The 13,911-nt window shown below is 36.7% G+C and overlaps 1 protein-coding gene across 1 annotated transcript in view; it reads right to left on the bottom strand.

Moving 5' to 3' along the window:
• The window catches only part of LOC142344176 (uncharacterized), a 53,691-nt gene that overhangs the window by 13,820 nt on the left and 25,960 nt on the right, over positions 1 to 13,911 (bottom strand). Inside the window, exons 4-6 of the mRNA XM_075395708.1 lie at positions 13,413 to 13,578; positions 12,974 to 13,041; positions 6,679 to 6,817 (exon numbers count right to left, since the gene is read on the bottom strand). Coding sequence (XP_075251823.1) covers positions 6,679 to 6,817; positions 12,974 to 13,041; positions 13,413 to 13,578 — 373 coding nt within the window. The remainder of the gene's footprint in view (positions 1 to 6,678; positions 6,818 to 12,973; positions 13,042 to 13,412; positions 13,579 to 13,911) is intronic.

Genomic DNA, 13,911 nt, shown 5'->3' with positions numbered 1-13,911 from the left:
CAAAAAAATTGCAAACAATATAAAATCTCAACAAAATCTTGCTAAAAGTCGTGAAAAAAAATATATTCAGAACCATTTCATTGGCTCCAGATACTATCCAGTAACCCTATTTAAAGCCTTGAATAGTTTCACTCGCTCATAAAGTTCGATGTACTTGGAACATAACAATAGCCAGAAAATTTGAGAAAATAAATTTTCTCAAAGAATTGCTGAAACTCGTATTAATAAAATATTAATAATAATCTCTAACAACTATCCGGGAACTTATCATCAAACCCTGGAGGAGGTTTCGGGGCCCTTGGTGCCAAAAAATTTCAAACAATATCAAAAAACTTGAAAAACTGCAAGATTTTTCTTTAAAACATAGCCGGCAGATTGCCGGAAAATAGCCGAATTAGAGATATATGTATAATACTACCATCGCTCTAGAGAAGAAATACCGAAAAAAGAAATCAAATTGCGGCACGTGAACAAAGTCGCTTCCAAAATATTTAATTACCAACTTGGTTAGGTAGTTTGACAAATTAGGTAGTTTAACAAAAAAAAACAGGAACAAACTTACTCGCTTTTTGCTCACTTTACTACACCATCATGATTATAATCACCACTCTAATTTGACTTATCATTGACGTGAAAAGACCGAAAAAAGTGAGATCAGATCTTTATAAAAAGACAGCGCACCAATACAGTCGATTTTAAGAAAATAGGCCTGCAATATTAGCCGGCTAAGATGAGGTCGGCTATTAAAAATTAAAAAAACATAGCCGGCAGATTGCCGGAATAGCTGCGAAAGAATAGACCTGCGTGCCATATAGTAGAGGTAGAAACAGATACAGATCTAAATTGAAAAAAAATCGACGCCGCTCAAAAAACTAAGTAAAAAACATTCAGCGATAAATTAATAAAGCTTGTTAAAATTCATTCCGCAGAAGCCTCTTATTAGAGACCTTTACTGCACAAATGAGATCCTTTGACCTTAAACAAATTCAAACTAAACTTAAGTTTTAAAGTGCAAAAGTCATTTTATTGAGTGAGGTAAGTCACGTATGATCAAAATCTAATCACGCAAATAACCTAAAAACTTTTGCTAAAGCGAGTAAGAAATGACGTCACGCGCGCCAATGCCGTTAGTGAGAGGAAGAAGTCATTCAGAAAAATTGACTTTTTCAGCTTTGCTGTGTGAACAAATGTAAAACGAAAAAAGAGCGTCAGACGACGAAACAAAAAAACATAGCAGGACAAGTCCTGACGTACAATTCAAAGAATTTTCATTGACTAAACAAAAACTAGGCCTAGAAGGAGCTATTAATGGATTGGGAAAACCATTTAGAAAAAACCTGATCCAAAAAAATCGAAAAAAACAGTAAAAATCAAAGTGAAATTGCCGCATGTGAACAAAAAACCACTAGCGAGAAAGCGAATTTTTGTTCAAACACCATTTTCTCACTCTACTTTAAAATTAGAGCGAAAAAATTTCACGCCGCAAAACCACTCGCTTTTTCGCTCCACTTCCTGTTTCGGCGTGACCAAAATCACTACTCCAATTTGACTTCAAAAATCGTGAAAATGTGTGAACAGATCTTAAAAAAAAAGACAGCGCCCCAATACAATTCAAATTCTTTGAATTGTAAAAATTCTTTGAATTGTAAAAAACCAAGAGCACCGCAATATAGCTTCGCTCAGCTTACAGCTTCGCAGCTATAAAAACACAAAATACAGTGTTTAAAAATATTAGCCCCTCTTAGAGAATAGATTGAACTTTTTTAAAGCGCCAGATCAATCAACAGAAAAAAATAACCGACTAACGTGTTAATGGCAACAATACTGATAAAAAATACAAAACATAGCCGACTAACGTCGGACGAATTGCTCTCAAACGACCGGCGAGCGGTTGGCTTCGTCAGTAGCTAGCCACGGGGGGGGGGGGGTGCACTGGGGGCTGGTGGGGGCAACACTGGGTTGGGGGGGGCAACAGCGCGGTGGGTATGGGGGTCAACGGGGGGGGGGGGTTCTCAACCTCTCAGAACCGCCCTTCACACCATAAGTATAAGTATAAGTCTCCAAAACAGTTTGAGCTGAAACAGAGCTGAAAGGCTCTAAGAGCACTTAATGCCCGCTGGGCGCTACCTGTTTATCCCGTTTTTGAGGACGAAAAGTCAAAAGCGTCAGACGAAAAATCGGTCAAGCGAAAAATCGCATAAACAAAGACCAACAGGACTAATATAATTGCTACAAACTTCGTTTGAGAGCAATTAAACATAATAACCTAGACAGCAGATCAAATTCTGATTGCAGTGTGAAATATGGCCAACGGATTCATCACGACTTGCTGTCAAACAACAGTTTGTTATAGAGTGTCCAAATCAGCTACCTCATGATGTTAGGGGAGTCAATAGGGTTTCAAACTAACCCAAAGGCAAAAACTTTTCTGATTGAAAATGGGTTAAATTATTATTGACGCCAAAATGTTTTCATACTAAAAAAGTTGATGAAAAACATACCCGCAAATCACCGGAAAGAGGCAGTCATTTATTCCCATAACTCAGGATGTGATTGAAAGAAAAGGAAAAAAATGAAAAACAAATTACAAAATATTGTTAAGTGAGCGTTATTTTGATTGATTTCGTAAATAAACATAAGCCTGCTTCTTGATGAGAGGATACAGGGCCAAGTATTAATACAAAAGGCATTGGGGATGCTGACTAACGGCGAGAAGTAAAAAAAAGTTTTCATGCAAAACGTCGAAAAAGAAGCAAGCAACTGACTCAAAGCGAAACAAATTAGTTCGACGAAGTAAAAAAAAATAGGTATAACAGGCTGAGAACACGAAGGCAACTATTAAAAATGAAATCCGTTATTTTATTTTTGTTGTCATTCTTTATTGTCAACATTGATCATTATATAGTAGTTATCTATTGAGCTTGGAAGGCGTTAGAGTAATCTAAAATGACCTTAATAAAGTTAGAAGTCATTTAGTTAGCAAGGCATGTCACTTTTGATCAAAAAGTTATCACACAGTTCAGCTTAAAACTCACCACCAACTAGTTTAAGAAATAACGTCACGCAGATAAAAGCAGCAAAGGAGCGGTGGAATAGCTGCATAAAAAGATCATCATTTCTTTTGCGGAAAGAAACGTTGATAAACATAACCCACTAACGTCGGGCGAATTGCTCTCTAACGAAAGGCGAGCTGTTGGCTTCGTCAGTAGCTAGCCACGGTTTAGTGAGGCTAGCTTTAGCTTGATTCGACTCTTCAATTTTTAGTTTTCTAGCCCTGTTAGTAAACATATCAAAGAAAAAACTGATATTTTATAAAAGTTGCTAAATATTGCATTTAAAAACAGAAGTTTCCAGATTTCGCAGTAAAAAATATTAAAGCCATTTTTTGTCTCTGGAGTTCTGTCAAGTAACCCATCTGCAAGAATTGAAAAGATTCGTTGGCCAGTAAAGATCTTACTCTAAACTCAGAAAAAGACAAAAATAACTTTTTAATTTTGAAAACAATCGCAAATTTTAACAAAATCTTGCTTAAATTCAAGATAATAAAATGATCAAAATCATTTCATTGTCTCAAGAGACTATCCTTTATCTTTATTTCAAGCTTTAAATATTTTCACAGGCTCATAAAGATTCATAAATTTGGAACATGATATTAATTTTCGAAAATTTGAAAACAAATTAATTTTATCAAAAAATTGCTAAAGCTGGAGACATAAAAATATTGATAAACATTCCATTAACTCAAACAACTATGCAAAAACTTATCGACAACGCTTGGAGGAGGTCCCTAGGACTCGAGAAAAATGATAAAAATTGAGGTCCCTAGGACCGGAAAAATTGAAAAAGATTCAAAAACTTGAAAAAAGGCAAAATTTTTTTTAATAATTGCTGATATTAAAATCTTGAAAAATATTTGATTACATCTGGAAGTATTTTATACAGTAACCTATAAAAAAAAACCAATCGGACTTTAAGTGGCTCTTGAGACTAGAGAAACCCAAAAACAGACCAAAAAATTCAAAACAAAAAAACTGCAAGTTGCATAAAAAAACTGCAAAATTTTGTGATAATAGAAGTTGAAAACTAATCTATGACAAATAAAGATATCCCAGTACTTGATTATCAAACCCTCACGGAGATTTACTGGAGAGTTAGGCTGAAAAACCTGAATAATGACAATAAATGTCAAAAAGTTAAAAAAAAAGAAAGCAAGTTTTTAAAAAATGCTAAAACTCGTGCTGTTGAAATCATGAGAAACATTCCATTACACTTAGTAACTAAACAGTAACCTATTTTCCAACCCTATAGGAGGTTCCTCGGCTCTTGAGGCGAGAGAAACCTAGAAACCGACACAAATTTTTTTAAAAAACTTGAAAATTGAAATTTGTGACAATAAAAAACTTAAAACTATTTCCTGGCCGATGAAATTTTTCAGTGACCCATTTTTAAAACCTTGAGGAGGTTTGCTGGCCCCTGGTTCTGTAAAAATTTGAATAATGAGAACTAAATGAAAAAATTGAAAGAATTTGAACGTTTTGTAAAAAAAAATGCTAACATTCGTGACGTTCAAATGTTTGAAACTGGTTGTGAAAACTTGAAAATGATAAAATTAGTATAAAATTGAGTGTTTTTTGCAATCGGTTGTTCGAACGTAGGCACGGTGGGGGAGAGGGGGTGGGGTGCAGCGGAGGGCTGATGGAGAGGGTGTGGGGTGGGAAACATTGCGGTGGGGGGGGGGGGGTTGGGGCAATAGTGGCGGGGGTCAACAGGGGGGGGGGGGGGGGGTATCCTCAAACTCTCTTCCGCCCTTCACACTACAAGTATAAGTCTCCTAAACAGTTTGAGCTGAAACAGCTGAAAGGCTCTAAGAGCACTTAATGCCCGCTGGGCGCTACCTGTTTATCCCGTTTTTGAGGAAGAAAAGTCAAAAGCGTCAGACGAAAAATCGGTCAAGCGAAAAATCGCATAACAGAAAAAAGATTAGCAGGACTAATATAATTGCTACAATCTTCGTTTGAGAGCAACTAAAACAGCGTCAAACGACAAAACGCAAAAAAAACAAGAGCATCGTAATATATCTACGCGTAGCTTACAGCTTCACAGTTGATAAACATGAACCGACTAATGTCGGAAGAATTGCTCTAAAACGACAGGCGGGTGGAAAACATTTAACCCCACCGGGATTCGAATCACGGACCTCCCGCTCCATAACCAGATGCACTGCCCACTCGGCTATCAGGCCCTTATATTTGCGTTGCTTCAATCCATTTCATATTAGCAAAAAGCTTTAGTGAGAACAATAGAGATCAAATGAAGAACGAAAGCTAGAAGAAGTCACTTGAGAAGTCAAAGAATGTTCTAGAAGAAAAGCGCAAAATGGTCAAGCGAAAAATTTGCATTAAAAAAAGACCAACGCGTTAACAATAATTGCTATGAACTTCGCTCAAGAGCAATTAAAAATCAACGAGGACGCCAATACATGTCACAATCTTTAAAACATCACCGACTAACAACGAACGCGCGAAATGCTCTTAAACAATTGGCGAGAGGTTGGTTTCCTGGGTAGCTAGCTACGGTTGAGGGAGGGTAGCTTTAACTTAATTAAAGGGGCGTGGGTTATACAGGGAGGGGTTTGGAGCGCGCCGGGCTACGAGCGGATCAATGTCCAGGGTTGGTGATGTGGGTGGGATGAAGTGTTTTGTGGTGGGTCAAACTCTAATAACCGCCCAATGATGTCTCCAAAGCAGCTGCAGTAAATTGCATACCCGGAACCTAGTAATCCTAAAGACCATAAGCGCACTTACTGCCCTCCGGGCGTTACCAGTTTATCCCGTTTCCGAGGACGAAAAGTAAAAGGGGTCAGACAAAAAAACGGTCAAGCGAAAAATTGCATAAAAATAGAACGGAAATAATTGCTCCAAACTTCGTTTGAGAGCCCTTTATTAAAACAGGATTAGGGCGTCTAAATCTACAATTTAAGTAAATGACGGCAGCTATTGACTACTTGTGAACTTAATCACTACTTGCTTATTAAAAAGACGCAAATAACCTAAAATAGCGACGGCTCATAAATAGTGTCATTGACAATATAACAGCCAGCCAGGTTATCGACCAAAGTAAACAAAGCACAAGGGACGTGTCAGGAGACTTTAAATTGATTAGGGAACTCATCGAACATATTCTACGTGGATTACTTTTAAAAAACCATTTATAGTACAATGCCTTGCTTGAGCTCCGAATCGGCTCGTCTCAACTCAGCTTCGTTAACAAACCAATAACCACAAGCAAATTAGTTGTGAACCTAATATGTACCAAACAATTCACAGGGAAATTATCTCGAACAAATAACAGGAGCAGTCGCTCAGCTTTATAGCGATTTAGTTGATATTCAAATCATCATATGATTGAATTAATTTGCCCAAAAGACAGCTGTACACCACAACTAAAACTTGGTTGAAGTTAATTACACTCAATTTTAAGCTTTGAACACACCGGCAATCTATAGCTCTAGCATACTTACTTCTAGCATACTTGAGCTACTAACTGCGTTTAAACAATTGAATTTTATTTGAAATGTGTCTTCCTCTCGCCTCCAAAAAAGAGATGGGAGTTGCTGTTACATTTCCTAGCCATACAATAAAAGTTATGTAAATTGTATTATAACATTATATTACATACCTTGATGATGTTTCTGCGTGCAAAGGCCACAGCCAGAAGTGAGTTAGAGTGACAGACTGATACGCGAGCAATTGGGCCTAGGTGGTTAAAGGCCTCAAACTTAGAGATGATTTTGCACGACTTCAATGAGACCACGCAGCTGAAAACAAGCATCGGTTATTGTGCACATTTTTGAACATAAAACAACTTAAAACATAGCCGGCAGATTGCCGGAATGGCTGCGAAAGAATAGACTTGCGTGCCGTATAATAGTGATAGAAAGATACAGATCTAAATTGAAAAAAAAATTGACACCGCTCAGAAAGCTAAGTAAAAAAATATTCCGGGATAAATTAATAAAGATTGTTTAAAATTCATTCTACAGAAGCCTTTCATTAGGGACCTTTATTACACATATGAGTTCCTTTGACCTTATACAAACTCGAAATAAACTTAAGTTTTAAAGTCCAAAAGTCACTTTATTGAGTCACGTATGACCAAAATCACGAAGAAGTCACGTATGACCAAAATCTAACCACGCAAGTGACCTAAAAACATTGGCTAAAATGAGTGAGCAATGACGTTACAGGCGCAAGGGCCGTTAGTGAGAGGAAGAAGTCAGTCAGAAAAATGACTTTTTCAGCTTTGCTGTGTGAACAAATGTAGAACGAAAAAGAGCGTCAGATGACTAAAAAAACATAGCAGGACAAGTCCTGACGTACCAATCAAAGAATTTTCTTTAACGAAACAGAAAACTAGACCTAAAACGGACTATGAATGGATTGGGAAAACCATTTAGAAAAGATTCGATTCAAAAAATCGAAAAAAACCGGAAAAACCGAAGTTAACTTGCAGCATGTGAACAAAAAAACCACTAGCGAGAAAGCAAATTTTTGTTCAAACACCGTTTTCTCACTCTACTTTAAAATAAGAGCAAAAAAATTTCACGCCGCAAAGCCACTCGCTTTTTCGCTCCACTTCCTGTTTCGTCGTGACCAAAATCACTACTCCAATTTGACTTCAAAAATCATGAGAATGTGCGAACAGATCTTAAAAAAAGACAGCGCCCCAATACAATTCAATTTCTTTGAATTGTAAAAACATAGCCGTAAGAATTCCTCAAAGAGTCGTCTTCGTGAAACAGTTACCTCTTAAATCAATTGGTACCTACTAAAGAGACTACCAAAACCAAATTCAGTAAAAAAAAAAATAGCCTATAAAACCAACTAATTCAAAAAATACATTACTCCTATATATAAAACTATCCAAACTTTGAACGCAATTGAAAACATCAAAATGGGCAAGCAGCAAAAGTCAAGCCATGTTAGGCTCCCAAAACTTTGTTTCTGGAAAAAAAATTGAATACTGCTGGAAATGGCTAGAAATTATTACAAAATTTATCAATTTCCGTAAGTTCTCTCAATCGAAACACTTTACAAAATAAAACAGTAATTAATTGGTAACTAATACCCTTTGAATATTAGTGGTCGCTTTAAATGACAATGAACTAAATAAAACTATACAATGGCCAATATTTTATCAAATCGAAATTAATCAAGAGAAAGAATAAAGAGACAGAACACAATTCAAACGCAATAAACCGTATACAACCAAAACCAAGCCCTAGGATTTTCCGCGAAGTGAATGAAGCAAAATGAGCGTCATATACACATACGGTAAAAGACCCTAATTACTAGTTCAAATCGATCATTTTCAATCTAGTAAAGGCAGGTCGAAAAAAACTATAGATCTTACGAGAATTATTCTAGGATGTGGAGAATACAGATTTTGTGAAAAATATGAAAAAACCAATTTGGTAAAATACGAAAAGTCAAATTAGACGTTAAAATGGAAACTCATGGATTTTTCCGTTGTTATTATTGAGCAATTGAGGTTTATAGCCATCTTCGAAAACAGCTCACTTGCGTAACAGTAAAAAAAATTTGATAAGTCCAAGACATGGTAAAAAATTTCACTGAATTTCAAACATTCATCGCCAAAAAAAATTCAATTGCAACAAAACGAAACCAAAATCACCAACGGTGCATTAAAAGACTTTTTATGGAAATTAAGCTCAAAAATAATCAAAAATGTAAAAATAGAAAAACAAAATCAAACTTTTTTTAAAATGGCACTTCTGAAAAAATTTTCACTAAATCGAAAAGACCTAACGCCATAAAATAGTTCGATTAATAGTGAAACAAAATAAAGACAGCGAACAAAAAGACTTTCTTGTAACTAAAACTAAGCTACGAACAATAAATTTAGAAAACTTGGACAAATCGCCAGCATTGGATAAGTATGGGTACATTTTGATAAAACAGAAATACCTCACATCAAAAAAATGCATCCAATTCAGGAATTATCAAAAAGAAGTTAGCATATTTATTATTTGTCAGAACAAAAGTCCGCTCACGCTCAAAGATCCAATACAGAAAAATCAAAGATCCGAAAAAAGAAAAAAAATAAAGTAAAAAGCCAAAAATTGACCAAATAAATGAGAAATATGTGCCAATCTTGCACTTGAAATGCATTATTAGGCTCTCAAAAATAATGTAGTATCGATTTCAGAGGGCTGAATATTTATGCGGCATCGATCAAAATTTACTTCTACAAAAAAAAGTTACACTAAAAAAATTGGGCCACTTGGACAAAAGCACGGCTAGGAAGTCATCTAAAAGCGCGGACAAAAGCACGGCTACGAAGTCATCTAAAAGCGCCAATCTCTCAAAAAACTTTTCAGAGTCAAAAATTCATTCGATCAACGCAGCGCATGAACAAACTTTTCTCGCTCAGAAGAAGTTAGTTCACTCGGAAAATTTACTCACTTTCACTATTAGGTAAAAACGGCGCCTGAACAAATTGTACTTCCGGTTAAAAAAACCTTAAGAAAACCAATACGCTTCGAGTCACAGAAAATTCAAACATAGCTGGCAGGTTGCCAGAACATAGCCACAATAGCTTCGTAGATCTGCAATCTCAAAAAGATAGTAAGAGAAAGAGACGAAAAAAATTCATTAAAAGCTGAGATGTTATATTTTGATTACGAATCTGTATAACTTATTGCTGCTTCTATTAGCTGCTCTTAAATAACCTTCAATTAAAGTGGCATACACTCAATTGACCTTATCTTTGAATGAAACTTAAAAAAGTCAATTTCAGAGAAAGGAAGTCATTTTTGATAGAGGTAAAAAACGTGTGACCAAAGATTTAATCACGCAAACGAACAAAAAACTCGCTCTACTAAGAGCGAAAAATGACGTCACGCACGCACTCTAGTTGAAATTGCATGAATATTGAACAAAAAGCAGATTTGAAGTGGTTGTGACGTCACATGGTCGTAACAAAAATCGCGACGAAATAAAACATAGCCGGTAGAATACCGGAAACGACTCGAATCGTCGTGCATCATAATCTCTAACCCAACCTTACCGAAATCAGAATATCAAAATAGACAAGAGAAAAAAAAACAAAAGTAGCCCAAGAAACCACATTAAAGATGGGGCGGGGGTAGCAGGGTGGTGGGGGGATTTGGGTGCGGTGGCGGGGGGGGGGGGTGCGGTTGGGGGGGGGGGGTAGGTAGTCGTTGGGGGGGGGGGGAGTAGATAGGTTGTGGGGCGGGGGGGGGGGTTGTGCGATGTAATTTAGATAATTAGGGGTGACATATATAGGAACAAAAAATGACCTCTTCACCTTGAACATTACCAGCAGCTCCTAATTACTATACATTACAAACGAAGCTACTGTTAAAATCCAATGTTCGAAAACAGAAGTCAACAATCAAAAACGGAGGTAAATTCTCGAACAGAAAGAAGTCAAAATTCAAGTCATGAACAAACTTGCTTTCTGCTAAAAAAAAAACTGTAGATTATCATTACTCCTCTTCGAGTCGTAAAAACCAAGAGAAGGCCAATAATTGCCCAAGCTATCGCTGTTCGGCTATTAATAAACATAGCCGGCAGATTGCCGGAAAATAGCCGATAGACGCATGGGGCCTTACATGAATTGAAACAACTAAAGAGATTAGATAGCCAGATCGACCACCAGCCCTTTAATAGACCACTAAACTTTTTGGGTTAGCTTTGGACTGTCATTTTTATGACACACAAGCTCTGTAAGGAGAAAACCCTAATAGGGCTATTCAAAACTAGGATCTCTTCCGTTTGTGCCCCCTCAGCTTAGTGGGCGCATATTATTTGCACCCACAGATGCACGTGCAATCTTTTTTACATAATGACTTACTATGTAATGGCACGAGCTCTGTAACTGGGGGCGCATAACGTACTCGGGGCACAAACGGAGAAGATCCCAAAATTAATATTCAAAATCAAAAACTCAAGACTCTAATGATCAAGAATTAGGGCATATATGTTTGGCACTACTTAGATGCACACTATTGACCTTTAACAAGTAAATGTTCATAAAATTTAAAGTTCCATAAGTGAGTTCAGAAGCCATTTTTTTGAGTGAGTTAAGTCATTGAAAAAGTCAATTCCAAGAAGTCAGGGTAAGACGAAACAAAAATCTGTTAGACGAAGTAAAAAAAAAATAGGAGCACTATAATAGCCGCCTGGAAATGAGGACGCGGCTATTTACAAACATACCCGGCAGATTGCCGGAAAATAGCCGCCATTGATTCCCATAACTCTATTGGGACTGAAAGAAAAAAATATTAACAAAAGTGATTTTTGTATAAAAACATTTTTAAGTGCGATTTATTTTGATGTCATTTCTTAATCGAACATACTCCTGTCTCTCAGTGAGAGGCTACAAGGTCTAGTATCAATACCAATAAGCATTATAGATAGTAACTAAAACTTGAGAACAAAGTTCAAGTACCGGGCATCTAAAAAGTGGCTTTATGGGTTTATCCTGTTTCTGTTTCTGACTTTGATATTTTATACTGTCTCTCTTCATTTTGAATTGCTTTGCTGAGCAGCTGCTGTTTAAAAAGACTTTGAGAAGAATGACACTAGCCTAGAGAAGTCAAAAATACCCGGTAGATTGCCGGAAAATAGCCGCCGTTGATTCCAATAAGCATGATTGGGATTGAAAGAATAGAAGATATTGAAAAAAAAAAGATTTTTGTACAAAAACATTTTTTTAAGTCAGATTTATTTTGATGGAATTTTGTAGTTGAACATAACGTACTTCTGTTTCTTAGACAGAGGCTACAGGGGCTACTATCAATACCAATAAGCATTAGAGGTGGTAACTAAGACTTATAGGAACGACGTTCAAATAGCGGGCACATAAATTTGGGCTTTATGGGTTTATCCCGTTTGTACTTGTGACTTCAATTTTTTATACTGACTCTGTTCATTTTGAATTGCTTTGCTGAGCAACTGATGTTCAAAATCACTTTTAGCAGAATGAGAGAAGAGAGAAACTAGCCTAGAGAAGTCAAAAAGATATTACGCAAAATGTTGAAAAAGCGGCAAAATGAGGTAAAGCGAAACATTTTTTTATTCGACGAAGTAAAAAAAAATAGGAGCGCTATAATAGCCAGCTGAGAAGATGAGGGCGGCTATTAAAAACGTTTCACGCAAAATGTCGAAAAAGCGGCAAAATGGGTAACGCGAAAAAAAGTTCGACGAAGTAAAAAAAATTAGGAGCGCCATAATACCCGGCTGAGGAGATGAGCGCGGCTATTAATAAACATACCCGGCAGATTGCCGGAAAATAGCCGCCGTTGATTCCAATAAGCACGATTGGGATTGAAAGAATAGAAGATATTGAAAAAAAAAAGATTTTTGTACAAAAACATTTTTTAAGTCCGATTTATTTTGATGGCATTTCGTAGTTGAAGATAACGTACTTCTGTTTCTTAGAGAGAGGCTACAGGGGCTACTATCAATACCAATAAGCATTAGAGATGGTAACTAAGACTTATAGTAACGACGTTCAAATAGCGGGCATCTAAAATTGGGCTTTATGGGTTTATCCCGTTTCTAATTCTGACTTCAATTTTTTATACTGACTCTGTTCATTTTGAATTGCTTTGCTGAGCAACTGATGTTCAAAATCACTTTTAGCAGAATGAGAGAAGAGAGAAACTAGTCTAGAGAAGTCAAAAAGATATCACGCAAAATGTTGAAAAAGCGGCAAAATGAGGTAAAGCGAAAATTTTTTTTATTCGACGAAGTAAAAAAAAAAATAGGAGCGCTATAATAGCCGGCTGAGAAGATGAGGCGGCTATTAACAAGTAGAACAAGGCTGAGCTTAAGTACGAAAAATTGTACTTCTCATAAAGGAATCTATTGTATCGTTCAAATTGTGTTTCGTTTCGAAAGCAGCGAGCATCAACAAGTCTTACATGTTTCCGTCTTCTGCTGTGTAGACCAGAAGGTTATTTCGGTTGAGAAATTTACAACAGGTCGCAGGCTGAAACAACAAAGTATTTTTATGCTTCACCTCTTTATATGTGTAATAAAGTAGGAATCTGCATCTTAGCATTAGCATCAATCGAGATCTTTTCGATAAATTTTTATATTGGCAAAACTCGTCAGTAAAGCACTGCGTCAGAACAATGTCAGTAAAGCACTGCGTCAGAACAATGCCACAACCATCTATTCTTATTTCCGTATAGATAAAAAAGATGGAAATCAACAGAAAACCTAAGATGTAACAACAATCCTGGGTCCTTTTCTAGATTATGATTATTACTGGGGAATAAAATAATACTCCATGAATTCTCTACGTGGCATAACTAAATAAGCTGATGCAATAGCAACAATTGCGCGTGTTTTACGTACCATTCTTGATACTCTGAGTGAGAGTTTGGGCTTGTTGTCTTTGCCTGACAACACAAGAGCTCTTCCGTCAGCCATAGCGAGTGCGAACAGGTCCCCTGACCAGCTCACATCCACCGCATTCACTCTCAGCTTCTGTCTCTTGTTATCGCCAAGTGACAGGCACAAACTGAAACAGCACTTACATATTTCAAACTGCTCTTTTCTGCTACACTGCTCTTTTCTCGGTGATTATGGTCAGTTCCTTGCAAAGATTTGGCCACTATTTTAAGAAATATGCTGACCGGGTTATTCCACTTCAGCTTACCATTAATCTGGAAAGCTTTTTAATGAAATTCACGGCTTTTCATTGCCCAGAGTCTAGAAAACCATGCTGTTGGATTCTAGGGGTCGTATATTACAAAGTGATGGAATAAAATGTTTGGACAGCCTGTCCTCTTATAATTCAAACATTTTATTCCCAAATTGTAGATACTAGGATCCAACAGCATGATTTTCTCGA

The sequence above is a fragment of the Convolutriloba macropyga genome, chromosome 8 (assembly GCF_964194025.1).
Source record: "Convolutriloba macropyga chromosome 8, txConMacr16.3, whole genome shotgun sequence".
NCBI classification, from domain to species: Eukaryota; Metazoa; Xenacoelomorpha; order Acoela; family Convolutidae; genus Convolutriloba; species Convolutriloba macropyga.
This window is presented reverse-complemented; position numbering and strand designations above follow the sequence as displayed.